This window comes from Gigantopelta aegis, chromosome 6, assembly GCF_016097555.1.
Source record: "Gigantopelta aegis isolate Gae_Host chromosome 6, Gae_host_genome, whole genome shotgun sequence".
NCBI classification, from domain to species: Eukaryota; Metazoa; Mollusca; class Gastropoda; order Neomphalida; family Peltospiridae; genus Gigantopelta; species Gigantopelta aegis.
In genome coordinates, this window is record NC_054704.1 from 75,983,635 (window position 1) to 76,005,001 (window position 21,367).

General features: G+C 39.4%; 1 protein-coding gene across 1 annotated transcript in view; it reads right to left on the minus strand.

The window, feature by feature from the left end:
- Positions 1 to 309: 309 nt before the first annotated feature.
- LOC121374010 (nucleoside diphosphate-linked moiety X motif 6-like) overlaps positions 310 to 21,367 on the minus strand; it is a 39,686-nt gene continuing 18,628 nt past the window's right edge. The window contains exon 7 of the mRNA XM_041500882.1: positions 310 to 865. Coding sequence (XP_041356816.1) covers positions 528 to 865 — 338 coding nt within the window. The 3' untranslated portion in view covers positions 310 to 527. The remainder of the gene's footprint in view (positions 866 to 21,367) is intronic.

Below are 21,367 nucleotides of genomic sequence, written 5' to 3' on the forward strand. Positions count from 1 at the left end.
TATGTACATTGTACATGTATATGGAACTCTAAAAGTGAAAGGGGCTTGACGTACTCCAGTGGTAAAGCGCTCGCTTGATGTACTGTCGTTTGTGATCGATCCCCGTTGGTGGGCCCATTGGGCTATTTCTCGTTCCTGCCAGTGCACCACGACTGATATATCAAAGGCCGTGGTATGTGCTATTCTGTCTGTGAGATGGTGCATGTAAAAGATCCCTTGCTACTAATGGAAAAACGTAGCGGGTTTCCTCTCTAAGACTATCTGTCAAAATTACCAAATGTTTGACATCTAATAGCCGATGATTAATAAATCAATGTGCTCTAGTGGTGTCATTAAACAAAACAAACTTTAACTAAAAGTGAATTAAATTTGATACCATATGTTCCCTTATTTCTTTCCATAATTATATGAATATTATTTTCAAGAATAATTTTGTTTCTATCATTTAGTAAGTCACCTGCAATGAGACCTTGTCTTATCTTAAAAACATCACTAGATTAAATAACATAGCTAAAAAAGAGAAAACATCACAGCTTCCACGTACTTGGAAGCGGTCTGTGATACAGTTTATATTTTAAGCCCTTGTATATCGAGAGCATCTCCTCCCCGCAGATATCAATGTTGTCGAATCCGGAATCCAAGCCGAACCGCACCAGATCCACCAGTCTCAAGGTCAAGGGCGCTGTGGACGACACCTCATTCCTTAGCCTGTCCAGATCCATCCATTCGCACTTCCTAATTTCCGAAATACATGGCTTGATGTCGAACGATAACGGCTTTAAACGACATATTACGTAAATATCCGAGCGTCCAAAAGCTCCCGGCTGACTGTGCTGTTGCCGGAATGCGAGTATGGAGATAAATTCTGAAAATAGTTAAGATATGGAAGATAGTGTGAAATGATTCATAATTCGTCTGTGTTTCTCTTCAGAGGTAGTTACTGTACAGGATTTACCAAAAGAAAGAAATGCAGGGATTTAAAACAGTTCTACTGTCTGAAGAATTATTTGGAAGCGATCTGAAAATAGTTAAAATATGGAAGATGGTGTAAAATGAATCATAATTCGTCTGTATTGACCTTTAGAGGCAATACATGATTCCCTGAAGAAAAGCAATGTAGGGTCTTAAAACTATTTTATTGGCTCAAGTATTCAATAGAACCAAATTTCTTTACAACAGCAACACACAAAGAAGAAATGCTATTTACTGTAGATTTTAAAACAAGAAAATAATATATATTTTGTGGGATCAATATGCTGCGTAACCCCAGACAAAATGGTAGAGCAACACTTTCAGAAATTAATGGACATTGTCACTTCGATGAATTCCAATTCTCACAAGGGCGGGACGTAGCCCAGTGGCAAAGCGTTCGCTTGATGCGCGGTCGGTCTGGGATCGATCCCCGTCGGTGGACCCATTCGGCTATTTCTCGTTCCAGCCAGTGCTCCACAACTGGTGTAAGAAAGGTCGTGGTATGTGCTATCCTGTCTGTGGGATGGTGCATATAAAATATCCCTTGCTGCTAATCGAAAAGAGTAGCCCATGAAATGGCGACAGGTTTTCTCTCTCTATATCTGTGTGGTCCTTAATCATATGTCTGCCATATAACCGTAAATAAAATGTGTTGAGTGCGTCGTTAAAAAAAAAAAAAATCCTTCCTTCCTTCCAATTCTTACACTACAATGTATTTATCTCTTCATGGTCTCACTTACCAGTTTAGTAATCAATCTATGCATGCATAATCTTTACTGTTGAAGATAAATATCTAAAAACCTTAACAGTCCCATATCTGAACCAGCTATACTACACTCTGACCCTGTGTTTGTGAAAGTATTTGAAGTAACCATTACTTGCTATGCAAGGTGTTACCCGTTACCGCCAACATGCAGGAGTGATAAGAGGTGTCATTAATCCCCCTCCCATCCCATCCCATCCCATCTCATCCCTGAACGGACCTCTGTGTAAGCGAACACCGCCGGCAATCACCGGGTCCTAGCACCGGCGGAGCTGTATCAAAGCCGGCGAGCGTTTCTTCTCGGCGTGTGTTTGCAATACGAAAGTGAAATTACTTTCAAACACTGCGCCGGTGGTCCCACGTGCTCCGCGCGAGATCATTGTGATTCGCGCGTGCTCCTAATCCGGGCCAGTCGATTCTGGTATGAATATTTTATTGATCGCTTAATTCGTTGTCGAATGTTACAGTGTGAGGGGATTATGGCGACGGGTACACGGGGTGAGATTCGTACGTACACGTATTTAATAAAGGTGTTAAAACGAGGGACAAAGCTAAAGGGAAGACGTGACATGCAGTCTGTAGTAGAGCTGTTGGTGGTACAGATTTGTCGCACAGGTATATTTACCGGCAGGAACCAGACGGTTGACAAATAGATCTGAATGTATCACACTCGATAGCTTAGTGGGTAAGGCATCAGGTTTTATGCCAGTAAAAAGTAAAGTTTGTTTTATTTAACGACGCCACTAGAGCACATTGATTTTTTATCTTATCATCGGCTATTGGACGTCAAACATATGGTCATTTTGACACTATTTTGAAGAAGAAACCCGCTGTCGCCACATAGGCTACTCTTTTTTCGACAGGCAGCAAGGGATCTTTTATTTGCGCTTCCCACAGGCAGGATAGCACAAACCATGGCCTTTGTTGAACCAGTTATGGATCACTGGTCGGTGCAAGTGGTTTACACCTACCCATTGAGCCTTGCGGAGCACTCACTTAGGGTTTGGAGTCGGTATCTGGATTAAAAATCCCATGCCTCGACTGGGATCCGAACCCAGTACCTACCAGCCTGTAGTCCGATGGCTTAACCACTGCGCCACCGAGGCCGGTGTTTTATGCCAGTAAGTCAAGGGTTCATATTGCAGTAGCGGTCTCAACCGGAGAGAGAGAGAGAGAGAGAGAGAGAGAGAGAGAGAGAGAGAGAGAGAGAGAGAGAGAGAGAGAGAGAGAGAGAGAGAGGAGAGAGAGGGGGAGAGAGAGAGAGAGAGAGAGAGAGAGAGAGAGGGGGGGGAGAGAGAGAGAGTTTGAGAGAGAGAACGTTTTCCAATCGGCAACAAGGGATCTTTTATATGCACTTTCCCATAAACAGGGTAGCACATACCTTTGATAAACCACTATTGGGGCACTCATAAAGAGACCTAAGCACGAGCGCTCTACCGACCGAGACTGACTAACAGGCAGACTGAAAGTGTGGGTGAGAGAGAGAGAGAGAGAGAGAGAGAGAGAGAGAGAGAGAGAGAGAGAGAGAGAGAGAGAGAGAGAGAGAGAGAGAGAGAGAGAGAGAGAGAGAGAGAGAGAGAGAGAGAGAGAGACAGAGACAGAGACAGAGAGGCGAGGGCGGGCTGGAATTACTGCAGGAGAGAACATATCTGCCCTGAGATGGTAAAACCAAGTACCGGTAATTCACTTTTTACTTGACTGTTGAATAAATAAGTTAAAAACTGCAATGGTTAACACAATTATTGTTTCAACACTAATGTCTCTTGTAATGACTCTTGGAAATGAATTTAAGCCAATTAATTTTTTTTTTTTTATGAATATGTTATTTTGGGGTGGGGAATATTTAGCCTGGATCTAAAAGCGAGTTATTAGTTTTTGCAACTGATTGGCAGATGTAGATTGCGTCTTGTTGCTAATCGGTTCTACATTATCTCATTAACATCTATCTTGAACACAGACTAGACAACCGAGGTGAAAGCCCAGGAATTCGTGCTTGAACCTTAGTTGAGCATAAACATGAGCATACATTATAATCATCATCATTAGCTCTAATATCCTGCTGCACCATAAAAAACAGTTGTTTTTTTCTGCTTGCAGAAAATCAGGATGTTATTAACAAACGATAAACCCATTAGAGATAAAACAGTAGTAAAACAAATAAACACGATGTGTAATTTTCCACTCGTTTAACAAAATATACGATAAAAGTGTCACAGATGTGAAAATGGAATGCAACACTTTCCAGTGTAAACGAGAGGAAACACAGCCGACATGTTTTATATATAGTGGAGAGGAAATAGCCATATTAGTGCTCTGTTACTCGGGACATTTTGTCAAATTATATCTGTTTATGGCTTGTCGTAAAAAACAGACGCCGACGTGGAATGGCATATTTTGTTAAAGGGACACACCCTAGTTACGTTTATTTGTTAACCATTACGGCGTTGTTTATCGCTATTAAACCCCATTTTTCACAAATAAAATTGCATTTTACTTACATTTTATTATTTAGAATACACATTTCCATTCACCTGAAGTGCTTTTTGGTAATCCTGATGTTTGTAAAACCACGAAATGCATTTTTAAAATTTTTTCACAAGACGTGTTGTCGAGAAAAAACCGTTAAGCAAGCGAGGTCCAATCTATTTTTAGAGGGGATATTTCCATTTCAATGTCACAGACGCTGGTATATCACGTGACCGTTATCATTTTGGTTCGGTTTGTTTTCTCGTGCACGGTTCGCGCAATCAACATCCGATTTGTTGTTGTTCATTTGTGAGATTTTTCTTCACAGTTCGTGAACATTTTCAGTAACAATAAAGTTCAGACAAGTAAGTGTCTCAATACAAAACGTTACAAACCCTTAAAACCAATAATTTTGCTAAGTCTTACGATATCTGGAGAGGGGATACAACCAGGACAGAACAGTTGAAACATGTCCAGGAGAGGTGAAACGAACGCACCCCAAGTCTGTGAAATTTGTCGTGACGTAGGCATTGTTGTGCTTCGAGCGACATCTACCGGTGACATCAGAATACTAAGTTTCAAAATTATTTCAAGCAATTGGGACATGGGGATTCCCGTGGTATTTATCGATATAAAACCTGCTTTTTCACTCCATTTGATAAAAACGTGATCTAAGTGTGTTACAGGTTTGTAGATTAACCAAATTATAATTTATTTTCGCTGAATGGAACTAGGGTGTGCGGCTTTAATATCAGTAAACATTGGTATCACTTCTGGAGAACGTAAAATGAGGAGGAAAACGTGGAAACGCGAAATGTTATTTTTGCGGGTGGATACAGCGAAGTGTGATTGTTTGCACGTGCGACCGCGCCGCCGCAGTACGACAACAGACGTGAAGTGTGACAGGGCGGGGTCGACGGAGGACCGGCGTAACAATGCCAGAAGAACCTGGACACAACGTGAACGATCAACAGTCGTCTGCCCTTCAGTCGTCACACGTGTGCTGTGAAAACATACAAAAACAAAACCGTCTACGTGTTGCGTGTATACTCGACAAAACAAGTGAGGCCATATCTAATGAAGAAAAGTATAGCTCCCTCTAATCACATATATACATATATTTTTTACACATTTGTTTTTTCAATTAAAAAAAAAAATCAAATAAAAAATCCAGGCCGATCATCCTCTTTACAAAAACACGTTAACTTTTAAGAAATAAATTCAAGGAATGTTATATATTTATGTAAAGAAAAAAAGAAAGAAATGTTTTATTTAATGACACACTCAACACATTTTATTTACGGTTATATGGCGTCAGACATATGGTTAAGGACGACACAGATTTTGTGAGGAAACCCGCTGTTGCCAGTACATGGGCTACTCTTTCCGATTAGCAGCAAGGGATCTTTTATTTGCGCTTCCCACAGGCAGGATAGCACAAACCATGGCCTTTGTTGAACCAGTTATGGATCACTGGTCGGTGTAAGTGGTTTACACCTACCCATTGAGCCTTGCGGAGCACTCACTCAGGGTTTGGAGTCGGTATCTGGATTAAAAATCCCATGCCTCGACTCGGATCTGAACCCAATACCTACCAGCCATATATTTATGTAGACATTAACAAAAGAAAATCCTTATTTTGTGCTTGAGTGTATACCTGTCTAGTTTGATGTGTGTGTGGATGCGTATTTGGCTGTCTGGTTTGATGGGTGTATGGATGAGTATTTGGCTGTCTGGTTTGATGGGTGTATGGATGAGTATTTGGCTGTCTGGTTTGATGGGTGTATGGATGAGTATTTGGCTGTCTGGTTTGATGGGTGTATGGATGAGTATTTGGCTGTCTGGTTTGATGGGTGTATGGATGAGTATTTGGCTGTCTGGTTTGATGGGTGTATGGATGAGTATTTGGCTGTCTGGTTTGATGGGTGTATGGATGAGTATTTGGCTGTCTGGTTTGATGGGTGTATGGATGAGTATTTGGCTGTCTGGTTTGATGGGTGTATGGATGAGTATTTGGCTGTCTGGTTTGATGGGTGTATGGATGAGTATTGGCTGGCTGTCTGATGGTGTGATGGGTGTATGGATGAGATGGCTGGGTGTATGGTGTGAGTATTTGGCTGTCTAGTTTGATGGGTGTATGGATGAGTATTTGGCTGTCTGGTTTGATGGGTGTATGGATGAGTATTTGGCTGTCTGGTTTGATGGGTGTATGGATGAGTATTTGGCTGTCTGGTTTGATGGGTGTATGGATGAGTATTTGGCTGTCTGGTTTGATGGGTGTATGGATGAGTATTTGGCTGTCTGGTTTGATGGGTGTATGGATGAGTATTTGGCTGTCTGGTTTGATGGGTGTATGGATGAGTATTTGGCTGTCTGGTTTGATGGGTGTATGGATGAGTATTTGGCTGTCTGGTTTGATGGGTGTATGGATGAGTATTTGGCTGTCTGGTTTGATGGGTGTATGGATGAGTATTTGGCTGTCTGGTTTGATGGGTCTGGTTTGATGGGTGTATGGATGAGTATTTGGCTGTCTGGTTTGATGGGTGTATGGATGAGTATTTGGCTGTCTGGTTGGGTGTATGGATGAGTATTTGGCTGTCTAGTTTGATGGGTGTATGGGTGAGTATATGGCTGTCTAGTGTGATGGGTGTATGTATGAGTATATAGCTGTCTGGTTTGATGGGTGTATGTATGCGTATATGGCTGTCTGGTTTGAAGGGTATATGGGTGAGTGTATGGCTGTCTAGTTTGAAGGGTGTATGGATGAGTATATGGCTGTCTGGTTTGATAGGTGTATGGATGAGTATTTGGCTGTCTGATTTGATGGGTGTATGTATGAGTATATAGCTGTCTAGTTTGATGGGTGTATGGATGAGTATTTGGCTGTCTAGTTTGATGGGTGTATGTATGAGTATTTGGCTGTCTGGTTTGATGGGTGTATGGATGAGTATTTGGCTGTCTGGTTTGATGGGTGTATGGATGAGTATTTGGCTGTCTGGTTTGATGGGTGTATGGATGAGTATTTGGCTGTCTGGTTTGATGGGTGTATGGATGAGTATTTGGCTGTCTGGTTTGATGGGTGTATGGATGAGTATTTGGCTGTCTAGTTTGATGGGTGTATGGATGAGTATATGGCTGTCTAGTTTGATGGGTGTATTGATGAGTATTTGGCTGTCTGGTTTGATGGGTATATGGATGAGTATATAGCTGTCTAGTTTGATGGGTGTATGGATGAGTATATAGCTGTCTAGTTTGATGGGTGTATGGATGAGTATATAGCTGTCTAGTTTGATGTGTGTATGGATGAGTATTTGGCTGTCTAGTTTGATGTGTGTATGGATGAGTATTTGGCTGTCTAGTTTGATGTGTGTATGGATGAGTATTTGGCTGTCTAGTTTGATGTGTGTATGGATGAGTATTTGGCTGTCTAGTTTGATGGGTGTATTGATGAGTATATGGCTGTCTAGTTTGATGTGTGTATGGATGAGTATATGGCTGTCTGGTTTGATGTGTGTATGGATGAGTATTTGGCTGTCTAGTTTGATGGGTGTATGGATGAGTATTTGGCTGTCTGGTTTGATGGGTGTATGGATGAGTATTTGGCTGTCTAGTTTGATGTGTGTATGGATGAGTATTTGGCTGTCTGGTTTGATGGGTGTATGGATGAGTATTTGGCTGTCTAGTTTGATGTGTGTATGGATGAGTATTTGGCTGTCTGGTTTGATGGGTGTATGGATGAGTATTTGGCTGTCTAGTTTGATGGGTGTATGGATGAGTATTTAGCTGTCTAGTTTGATGTGTGTATGGATGAGTATTTGGCTGTCTGGTTTGATGTGTGTATGGGTGAGTATATGGCTGTCTGGTTTGATGGGTGTATGGATGAGTGTATGGTTGTCTAGTTTGATGGGTGTATGGATGAGTATTTGGCTGTCTAGTTTGATGGGTGTATGGATGAGTATATGGCTGTCTGGTTTGATGGGCGTATGGATGAGTATTTGGCTGTCTGGTTTGATGGGTGTATGGATGAGTATTTGGCTGTCTGATTTGATGGGTGTATGGATGAGTATTTGGCTGTCTGGTTTGATGGGTGTATGGATGAGTATTTGGCTGTCTGATTTGATGGGTGTATGTATGAGTATTTGGCTGTCTAGTTTGATGTGTGTATGGATGAGTATTTGGCTGTCTAGTTTGATGTGTGTATGGATGAGTATTTGGCTGTCTGGTTTGATGGGTGTATGGATGAGTATTTGGCTGTCTAGTTTGATGGGTGTATGGATGAGTATTTGGCTGTCTGGTTTGATGGGTGTATGGATGAGTATATGGCTGTCTGGTTTGATGGGTGTATTGATGAGTATATAGCTGTCTAGTTTGATGGGTGTATGGATGAGTATTTGGCTGTCTGGTTTGATGGGTGTATGGATGAGTATTTGGCTGTCTAGTTTGATGGGTGTATTGATGAGTATTTGGCTGTCTGGTTTGATGGGTGTATGGATGAGTGTATGGTTGTCTAGTTTGATGGGTGTATGGATGAGTATATGGCTGTCTGGTTTGATGGGTGTATGAATAAGTATATGGCTGTCTAGTTTGATGGGTGTATGGATTGGTGTATGGGTATCTGGTGTATGGACGAGTGTATGGGTGTCTGGTTTGATGGATATATTGATCAGTGCATGGCTGTCCGGTTTGATTGGTGTATGGATGAGTGTATGGGTGTCTGGTTTGATGGATATATTGATCAGTGCATGGCTGTCCGGTTTGATGGGTGTATGGGTGAGTGTATGACTGTCTGGTTTGATGGGTGTATGGATCAGTGTATGGCTATCTGGGATGATGGGTATATGGATGGGGATATGACTATCTGGTTTATATGGATGAGTGTATGGCTATCTGGTTTGATGGGTATATAGATGAGTGTATGGCCGTCTGGTTTGATGGGTGTATGGATAAGTGTATGGCTGTCTGGTTTGATGGGTGTATGAATTAGTGTGTAGATGTCCAGTGTGATGGGTGTATGGATGGGGATATGACTATCTGGTTTGATGTGTGTATGGATGAGTGTATGGCTGTCTGGTTTGATGGGTGTATGGACGAGTGTATGGCTATCTGGTTTCCATGGGTGTATAGATGAGTGTATAGCTATCTGGTGTGATGGGTAAGTGTATGGTTGTCTGGTTTGATGGGTGTATGGATTGGTGAATGGTTGTATGGTGTGATAAATGAGTGTACGGTTTTCTGGTGTGATGAATGAATATGGTTGTTTGGTGTGATGGATGGATGGTTATCTGGTTTGATAGCATGGTGGTTGTATGGACGGGTTTATGACTGTGTGGGTTGGTATGTTGGTAAGCGCATGTTTGCCTGGATTAGTGGGTGTTTATGTCATATGTTAGTAGTCTGATTATCGAGATTAATGGATGCACGGATGGATGTGTATGGATGTGATGTGCGGATAGGTGCATTTGTGTACAGTAGTCTAGAGCACACAAGCTAACAGTACGGTGGATGGGTTAAAAGGGTATAGTTTCCCTCCATGGCATTTTCCACTGCTTTTCGACAGCATACTAAAATTGGCATATTAGAAGCTAAGAACTAGATATTGTTTTGTACGTTTATGACAACTATACGTGTCGGTATACGCAAGCTTTCGGCCAGTGCCATTTGCGAATGCTTTACGCCTCTTCCCCTTGTTCAACTTGAGAAAAAAGTAACCGCTCGTAAGCGTATATAATGTGTATTTCATTATAAAAAACACATCACGCTACAGATCGCGCACACATGTTTTACTGTGTTATACAAACACGGCACGTTGCGATCCACGTCGGGCTCTAAGGTTACAAAACATGTTTCGCGCAGTGTGACCGCCGACATGCGCGCACCTGTTGAGACCAGGTGTGACAGGTGGCTACTAATTAGGCAGTGACGACATGCGCAGATGGGACCAATAAAACGCCGTATCTACTCAAGATGGCGGCGGTGTTTCCACTTAAAAACCAAAGTGCACAAAAACAAAGCACAAGTCGCGGGATGACGACACAACGGCACAGTGTGGAGGTGACTCACGTTGTGGGGAGGGTTTGAGGGAAAGGGGGTGTAGCAGCCCCGTCTGTTCGTGTGCACGTGCACGACTCCCCTCCCACGGCAACGCCAGTGACGTCATCAAATCCGGAAACGTCAGTAATTGGCGGTGTATGGTTTGTCTAGCTCCAGGAAACTGGTCGACCGAAACATGGTGGTGTACATTATAAGAGGATAAGGCTGGTATACTCTCTCGTCTGACTGACAGAATTGAAACATTAGCTTACGGTACTCACGGCGAAAAACCCCACACCGAAACAAACCAAAACCACATACATGTCTGGGTCATTTGGAAAACCTTTTTCTTCTGATTGGAAACAAGCTTCTTTTTTTTTCCAGATGAGATTTTAAAAAGAAATTTAATATTTGTTTATTCGATACACATAATTATTTTACATTTAATTATATCCTATACTCATTATCAGTCGCGTAGTGGTGGTAGGGGATGGGTGGCAAAATAATATGAAAATTTACTTATTTGGTGAGAAACGTTTTGTCACGCACTGTCAAAACCATACTGTTTGAGACTTAATTTCCCCTTGACCACTGTATCCATAAATATTTTGCAATGAAGATTGAACTGCATTGCATTGTACTATACTGTATTGCACTATACTGCACTGCACTGCACTGCACTGCACTGTATTGTCTTGTATCATATTTATTATATTGTATCGTACTGCATTGTACTGCATTGTATAAGCACGAACATAAACTGAAATGTAATTGAGACAATGATCAAAAGAAAACGTGATGATCCATGTCGGCAATGGTAGAGACGTTTTACCCATTAAAGGTGTTATTACATGTTCACACGCATAGCCTATTAAATGCGTAAAAGGTCTGGCCCTATGGACAAGCAGACATCAAGGCGTTTAGGTTTAATAGAGGATCAAGGCATGAGACACGGGAAAACATACATTGGGGGTGATCCACGTGATTATGTGGTCATCACGACTAGGATAGTAAAACTCTATTTGGGGTCAACCAAGTGACTCTGTGATCATTAACACTATCAGAGTAAAACTCGATTTAGGGCCAACCACCTGACTCTGTGATCAATAAGACTATAAGAGTAAAACTCGATTTATGGTCAACCACGTGACTACGATCACTAAAACTATGAGAGTAAACCTCCAGTTTGTGGTCATCCACGTGACTATGATCATTAAGACCATACGAATAAAACCAGCGTTAAGTTGGCAGTTGTCCGCGTTATTCTGTGATCATATCTAAAAAGTGAAACTCGAGTTGCGGTTGTCGACATGATTTTATGATTATCAAGAATTAAAAAAGTAAAAATTTGGCGTCATCGATGTGATTCTATGAAATTCAAGACTAAGAAAAGTAAAACTGTCCGTAGACAGGATTTTACGATATACGAGTGCGAGTGCGAATAATTTTTACATGCTCATATACCACTAGAGTTTCGAGCATGACCGTCCCGGGGCCTGTCTCTGGATAGCCAGGGGCTTGTCCCGGGCCAGAAAAAATTAAGCGGACAATTTTGAAATTTACATCCAAAAATTAAATAGTGGGCCTTTAAAATTCTGATGCCCATCTGTAATATAATCAATAAAGAAAATTCTACTCATTAAATTTGGTCGCTAGATTAGATCGGGTGGTCAAAAAGAAATTAGATAAGATGGAGGGGGGTAGAATTGAAAATGGGCAGAATTTTGAAAATAGCAATTAGTAAAAAAGTTAATAGAATTTTAAAAAAAAGAAGAAAAAAAAGTTACAAGCCAAAAATAAAAAGAATTGACTGCTCGGTCGAATATTTATATAATTTGGATGATGATGATGATGATGATGATGATGATGATAACTAGTTTAACGTGCCCATATACCACTAGGGTTTCAAACACGCCCATCCTGAGTCCGACCTCCGATAAGATCGGTGGCCTGACTCGGGATGGAGGGGGGGGGGGGGGGGATGGGCAGAATTTTGAAAATAGCAATTAGTAAAGAAGTTAATAGATTAAATAAAAAAAGAAAAAGGTTACAAGCCAAAAATAAAAAAGAATTGACTGCTCGGCCGAATATTTATATAATTTGGAGCATTTTAGAAGGACAGTCCAAAATTAAATAAGAGAAAGAAGAGAGGATCGGACTATTTAATAATATTAAAAAAAAGAAGAAAAAAAAAGAAGAAGTAATTTCGACATAAAATTCTGAACGCATCCCGTCAAAAAAAACCCTAGACGTTGAAGGTGTAGTGCTGTGCTGAAATACAGATCTTGAGAAGCCGGATCCGTCTGAACGAGAGAGAGACAGTATCAGACTAGGGTATAGTCCAGTCGTCATGGGTTGGTATAGTGGTGCGGACGGGCCCGAATCCGGAGGATACGAGATGGTATCACTATAAAGCAAGGTAAAGTCTAGAAAAAGAGTAGTAGGGGCCGACCCCGCTTCCTATTTCTTCTTAGAGTGGGGCGGTCAATCTTCCAGTGCTGCTAGGACAGGCTCGGACATGTAGAGACTAAACGCGAACAACCGTGCCGTTCTGCAGAATGGCCGTCATACGAGTCACGAAAAAACCCAAGTCTACAGTCAGACGGAGAAATGACGTGGAGGCAATGAATCTCGCTAAAAAAGAATCCAACCTGCTGGTGCAGGCTGTCGAAACGAGAAGCGTTCCAGCGTTCAATCAGTTCCAATGGCCGCATACATCCCAGTAGAAAACTTCATTTCGCTGACAAAAACAACGAAATGAAGGACCCCCAAGTCGAGCACACGAAAGCACGTGCAGTGTGCACAAGCGAAACAAACACGTCTTACCGCGTGGGGCTCCAGACTGGGAATATATAATTTGGAGCATTTTAGATGGACAGTCCAAAAATAAATAAGAGAAAGAAGAGAGGATCGGACTATTTAATAATATTAAAAAAAGAAAGTAATTTCGACATAAACTTTTGAACGAAGGTCTAAAAGTTTAAAGCCTGATCTATATGTCCACGTGAGTGGCCTCGTTAAGGCCGTTAGGGTGCACAGCTTGTAGGGACGAGATGGATTGCATTCCGTCAAGAAAACCCCTAGATTGACAGTCAATAGACGTTGAAGGTGTAGTGCTGTGCTGAAATACAGATCTTGAGAAGCCACATCAGCTATCTGGGCAGTGGGTTAGTTGTTAGTTGGTTAGTGTTTAGTGAGAAAGAGAACAGGGTGTAGTGATCTTACACCTACCCATTGAGTCATTAAAACTCGCTCTGGGTGGGAGCCGGTACCGGGCTGCGAACTTTGTATTTACCAGCCTTATGTCTCATGGCTTAACCACGACGACACCGAAAAAACCCTGTATGGTTATCACGACTGTATATAAAGTGTAAAAGCTTGGTTGTTCACGTGACTATGATTATCAAGACGATAGGAAGTAAAACGAGTTGAATCGTCCACGTGCTACGACTAGAATCTATCTTCTATGTGGACACGAGAGTCTGCTGCAGCCAGTCTGGCTGATGACAAGAGTCCTCAAGTGGTGAACGAGCTCTCGCGGGCTGGCCGCCGTGGGCCACATGAAACAGAATCCTGCGAGTTCGAGTACGCCGTACGCCTCTTGAATCACTTACTTATCAACACACCACTAAATATCAGTTACGCCGAGTGTCAGATTAAAGCGAGGAGTCGACGAAACTGTAACGAGGTGTAGTTGTTGTCCTGTCCTGGGAGATCACTCTCTAGGGTGTTCTTATGTAATTCTGGAGTACAAACAATTTACGTAACTCAGTAGTGCGTCGGCTCCAGTAATAATAGCACTCCATGCTAACCTATTCAGGATTTCTGCCAGAAAATAATTTGAGGGTACGGAATAAAAACAAAACCGATCATGTGTACTACTAGGTAGTTCTGGACTGTAAATCTTTTGAAATTGGACAGTGCATTTCATGTCTCTTACAATAATATTTCTAAAAAAAAGCAAAAAAAAAAAAGAAGCTATCCATTAATTTCCAAGATTTTAGAGTACGTAATTTTACCCTCTGGCAGAAACCCTATAAATAACACGGAAACGTATCCGTTCAAAAGCTTTAGCGAGCTATAAACTATGGATAAACACCTATTCAGATGTTTTTAACGAGCTAATAAAGACAAGGGGGTGTATCCTTTTTCAACTTCAAATAACTGGTACAAAACCGGAATATATCCGTTCTGAAGTTTTTAACGACCTAGTAAAGATACGGAAATATGTCTATACTGGGATTTATTTTTAATGAGCTGATATAAAAGATAAGAAATATTTAACAAGCCAGTAAAAAAAAACCCAACAACAACAACAAAAAACCGGAAATATATCCGTCCAAAAACTTTAATGAGCTAGTAAAGACGCGAAAACGTATCCGTTCTGAACTTCAAAAGAGCTGGTAAAGACACGGAACGAAATCCGTTCTGAAGTATCAGCGAGTTTGTAAAGTAAAGACACGAAACTCCATCAGTCTGTCTGTCTGACATCCCATGAAGCTGTTAAACCGTTAACTGTCAGGATGTTCACGACCAAACCAATCAATGCTTCCCAAGCGCTGTTTGAAGTACAATTTGCTCAAATTACTGCCAGAAATCAGTGAAATAATATTTTTATTTCCTCTTTGTTATTGATTCTGAAGGGCCGGCTGCGCCAAAGAGTGGGTGTTGGTTAATTAGGGAAGAGCAGCCCGGCGCTTGCCCTGCGACTGTTCAATTCAGTCAACAGTGCGGGGGCGGTGTCGTCAAACTGGCAATATGTTGAGCAATTTTATTACAGGAAGGCAAAACATCGAAACAGCACTCTGCGCAATTACCGGACGCCCCCGACACTCTATGGTGTCGCTTCTGCGACTCTCTTCCACCGCAGACGATTTGGACACAAACAAATTAACTCTGCTCTCCACCAGTCATGTTTAGTTGCAGATGTGACGTCAATACCATCGTGTTGGCAGAGGTTTGCAGTCGCTCTTATTATCAAATATAAGAATAGTTAATAAACTACAGGTGGTTTCGGAGAATCCAGATAAAGCAGTAATTAATGTTATAACGTGCAAAATGTGCTTACAAGTTATGACGCAGAAAATCGTCTGAAAACTGGGATAGCCTTTCAAGAATAGTATAAAACATTAGCGGGGGAGGTATCATGAGCAGATAGATATAGCCTATGTTTGGTATAAATAGTAAAATATCACAGAGTATTACACGTATTAGCACAATATAAATACAATTCAGCGATACAAGCCTTCAAAACAAACAACAAACACAAAACAACAAGCACGGTATTAATAACAAGTTGGTAAATGGTAATTGTTAAGTTATGTAATGTTTTCAAGCAATGTCTCAAGTTCATTCATAAAGTGAACACGGCCAATCATGACCAATGTCTTCTATAGCAGATTAGTTCTCATCATCACTATAATCAACGAAATCAAAAACCAAACTACAAAGACAAAAACCTAATAATGTATTCAAGGTCATAACACAATCACATCACTTCGGGTGTTGTGGGGGCGACAGGTTTTTTTGTTGTTTAACGACACCACTAGATCACATTGATTTATTAATAATCGGCTATTAGATGTCAAACATTTTGTAATTTTGACATAGTTTTAGAAAGGAAATTCGCTACATTTTTCAATTTTCATTTCAACTTATTTTCATGCTTATATCCAATTAAGGTTCAAGCACGCTGTCCTGGGCACACATCTCAGCTATCTGGGCTGTCTGTCCAGGACAGTGGGTTAGTTGTTAGTTGTTTAGTGGTTAGTGAGAGAGAAGAGGGTGTAGTGGCCTTACACCTACCCATTGAGCCCTTAAGAACTCGCTCTGGGTTGAAGCCGGTACCGGGCTGCGAACCCTATACCTACCAGCCTGTAGTCCGATGGCTTTTTCCATTAGTAGCAAGGGATCTTTTATATACATCATCCCACAGACAGGATAACACATACGAGCGTCTTATAATTTTCAAGGTTTAGTGTAAGCATTACGTGGTGACTGTATTAGGGGGTTTAGAAGATAATACATGTTTTGTTTTGCATATGCGCCTGGCTTCCTTGTTCTTTAATAAAGAAGGTCTAACCCACGTCATTAACAAACCCCAGATGCATACAGTAGTACAGAATATATTAGTTCAGTCAATCTAAGGTTAAAAAAGGCCTAACCTAGAACAAATTGCGACATAATTTTTTTTTTTAGCAATGTATTCTCAAAGCCATCCTAGACAACATATCAAAAATGTACATCGACGTAGGTAGTGGAAAGTGACTTAATTTGCATAAATTAAATATGGCCGCCACATGTATATTTTTCAACAGTATACACATGTGTGCGTGCTGAAACGAGATATATTTAGTAAATGATGTTTTAATTGCATTGCATTTTATCAGTAATAACTTATTTGATGACTTAGAAATACATCCACTAATTTTTAATTTTTAATTTATTTTTTATTTTTCAAGGTGGCTGCCAACATTCCCAATGAAATGACAATTCTTTAAAATTCCAAAGTGATCCGAGATCTTAATAATCATGCAACGTCATTAATTTTTGTTTTATTTTACTCTCAAAGCCATCCTAGACATCATATCAAAATGTACATTTATGTATATTGGGGAAAATAACTAATTTACATAAAATAAAATGGCCGCCATAAGGCATATATTACAATAGTATATGCTTGTATGTGTACCAGTACAATATATATTTAGTAAACAATATTTTAAATGATTGTATTGTGTCCAAAATAACTTACTTATTAACTCATTTAAGATGGTTTTAATTTTTCAAGATGGCCGCCAACATTCCCATTGAAATAACAGTTTCTTAAAATTCGAAAATGATCTGAGAATTGCTAATCTTGCAACAATTTAATTTTGTTGTATTGTACTCTCAATACCATCCTAGACAACATACCAAAAAAGTAATTTGATGTAAGCGGGGGAAAGTGACAAATTTGCATAATTAAATATGGCCACCACATGGCATATTTTGTAATAGTAAACACATGTATGTGTGCTGAAACGAGGTTTTTTGTTGTTGTTGTTGTTGTAAATGTTGTTTTGTCTGTAATAACCTACATAATGACTTAGAAAGATCTCCATTAATTTATATCATAAGATGGCTTTCATTTTTCAAGATGGCCGCCAACATTAACATTGACATAAGAGTTCCTCCATAGTGATCTGAGATCTCTGTAATCTATATTATTTGTGTTTAAAAACATAAGTAAAGTAGTTTGTCACATTGTTGATTAATGAGTTCCACATATACCATGGTCTTACAGTTAACCAATTAGCCTATCTTCTGAAGACAAAACCGAAATTTGTCCGTCCAATTCATTCCCATTTCTTACATGCAACCATACATTCTTTGCCAAATTCCTTCCATGGGCACCACTGCGTCATGCATAGTCTGTTTTGCTGGTGCTCCAATAGTCATTTGAAATTACACATCAATGACAGGGCGAAACCTATTTGCCCTGAAATGGGTTTCTCCGTTTTCACATAATGACTATCTGTAGCATAAAATAATACAACTGTGGAGACTTCAAACACCAAGTTACCCAACCGTACACTCTGGATCATTCAGCAAATTATTCAGCAAAATCAATTTAAAAAAAACAAATTCTGGCAAAATCCCTAGTCAAGTGGACTCAATACCACCTGCTTGACAAATATGGGAATTGTCGTTTACAGATGGACCTGATCCATCAAATACTGTTTGTGTAACATTGCACATTTCAAATTTCTGGGTTACTGACTTATCATATACTTGTCCAACAAATCAAATCTAAATGACAACAACAGTTTCAAAATGATAACGCACAAGGCATTAGTTCAGATGATGTTTTGGCGGTTGTGACAGTTCCCATGATTACCACTTCCCAAGACAAGACATCCTTCCTACGCTGTCTTTAGGAAGACTGTAGACTACAGGATAATAGACAGTTGTAATGGCATGCTCTCATGAATCACTGTTAAAACAGTGATGACATCAGGTGTTTGCAAAAAGTGAGCATACCTTTCCACACAAGTGGCACCCAATATTGGCAGAGCCAATAGTCAGTTGTTGTTTTAAAGCCATGAAGAGGTATGTACAGTCAGACTTGGATATGCAGACAAACGCCAGCTTATTGGCCACAGATCACAGCTATTTTCCCATTTAGTTGACGAAAATCCAGAAATGTATCCACACAAGCAGTCTGGTGTTTGACTATTTCGTGGCAGACAGCTTTGCAGTGGAAACTATTAGACTGACGTTGACAAGGGAATGCATATAGTTTGCAAACTTGTGTAACTTGCTGACACTGAAGACATTTTGTGGTCATTCCAGCCAATGCAAATGTAATACTTTTACTGTAAAGTGGGTGTACACCGGCCAAGTTTAGTGGGTGTGTTTGTTTAAACCAATCTGGGAAGATCTGTCCTTTTCATGATACGTTGCCCCCAGGCAGGCAAAGGTGCATAAACATCACATGGGCCTACTGATATTAATAAAAGTGCTATATAGCCACTAGTTTATATATATATATATATATATATATATATATTCTGTCATTTTATTATTCGACTGGGGAGGGATGTAGCCCAGTGGTAAAGTGCTCGCCTGATGCGCTGTCGGTCTAGGATCTATTTCTACTACTACTACTATAGAAACAAATGTAGCGGGTTTCCTCTCTAAGACCATATATCAAAATTACCAAATGTTTGATACCCAATAGCCCATGGTTAGTACATTAATGTGCTTTAGTGGTGTCGTTAAACAAAACAAACTTTAACTTTAAAAAAAGTATTATGCAGTCCTACACTTGATTGATCTGATCTATGATTTTGTAAAGATAAAGGAAAGAGGGGGAGCTAAGCAGATAAGCAGGAGACGAGACATTACGTGGTGCCACACCAGTTCTTTTATCTCCCTCGAGATTTTATATTCCACCGAGTAGGAAATTTAAACAACAATATATTGCCTCAGATAAATGTGGCAACGTTAAGGTTATACATGTATCTCTGTTTCTTAATTCCTGCCATCTTTAAACAAGTCATACTCAAGCTGGTATCATAACAAATGTTTATGTTTAACTATATACAGAACCTTTTTTTTAAATTCGTTATCATTAAACAAATTATCACATGGAACCTATTATTTATTAAATAATCACATTACAAGGTGTGTGGCGGCTGTATAATAACACAGCAGAAATGGATTGGCGGGTATGTTGAAGCCACATGAGTTGAGTACAAGTTGAAGTTGGAAAGACGCAGTGTTATGTTCAGAAGTTCGAGTGCTCGCGAACAATCTGACTGGTACCATCGTCTAGTACTGAATAGTATCATATCAGACTGATCTACAATTACGCTCGCCTCAGGAGTGTGATGTGTAATTATACATGTACTATGAAAAAAAAAGCATGGTAGAATCGATCACTCTGTGACGTACAAGTTAACCTGAAATTGACTTGTATATATATATATATATATAAAGCATGGTAGAATCGATCACTCCGTGACGTACAAGTTAACCTGAAATTGACTTGTATATATATATATATATATATATATATATATATATATATATATAAAGCATGGTAGAATCGATCACTCCGTGACGTACAAGTTAACCTGAAATTGACTTGTATATATATATATATATATATATATATATATAAAGCATGGTAGAATCGATCACTCTGTGACGTACAAGTTAACCTGAAATTGACTTGTATATATATATATATATAAAGCATGGTAGAATCGATCACTCTGTGACGTACAAGTTAACCTGAAATTGACTTGTATATATATATATATAAAGCATGGTAGAATCGATCACTCTGTGACGTACAAGTTAACCTGAAATTGACTTGTATATATATATATATATATAAAGCATGGTAGAATCGATCACTTTGTGACGTACAAGTTAACCTGAAATTGACTTGTATATATATATATATATATATATATATATAAAGCATGGTAGAATCGATCACTCTGTGACGTACAAGTTAACCTGAAATTGACTTGTATGTATATATATATAAAGCATGGTAGAATCGATCACTCTGTGACGTACAAGTTAACCTGAAATTGACTTGTATGTATATATATATATATAAAGCATGGTAGAATCGATCACTCTGTGACGTACAAGTGAACCTGAAATTGACTTGTATGTATATATATATATAAAGCATGGTAGAATCGATCACTCTGTGACGTACAAGTGAACCTGAAATTGACTTGTATGTATATATATATATAAAGCATGGTAGAATCGATCACTCTGTGACGTACAAGTGAACCTGAAATTGACTTGTATGTATATATATATATAAAGCATGGTAGAATCGATCACTCTGTGACGTACAAGTGAACCTGAAATTGACTTGTATGTATATATATATATAAAGCATGGTAGAATCGATCACTCTGTGACGTACAAGTGAACCTGAAATTGACTTGTATATATATATATATATAAAGCATGGTAGAATCGATCACTCTGACGTACAAGTGAACCTGAAATTGACTTGTATATATATATATATATATATATATATATATAAAGCATGGTAGAATCGATCACTCTGTGACGTACAAGTTAACCTGAAATTGACTTGTATATATATATATATATATAAAGCATGGTAGAATCGATCACTCTGTGACGTACAAGTGAACCTGAAATTGACTTGTATATATATATATATATATATAAAGCATGGTAGAATCGATCACTCTGTGACGTACAAGTTAACCTGAAATTGACTTGTGTATATATATATATATATATATATATATAAAGCATGGTAGAATCGATCACTCTGTGACGTACAAGTTAACCTGAAATTGACTTGTATATATATATATATATATATATAAAGCATGGTAGAATCGATCACTCTGTGACGTACAAGTGAACCTGAAATTGACTTGTATATATATATAAAGCTAAATATCTTTACTGGCCCTTTATAGCTGATAAAAATAGTTTTGTCAATGGTAATTTTACAAAACGTTCCCAATTTGTATATCTTTAATGAAAATTTGTATACATGTACTACAAAAACCCCAACAACCTCCCCCCCCCCCCCCCCAAACCAAAAAAAATAAAAATAAATCCAAAACTCCCCAA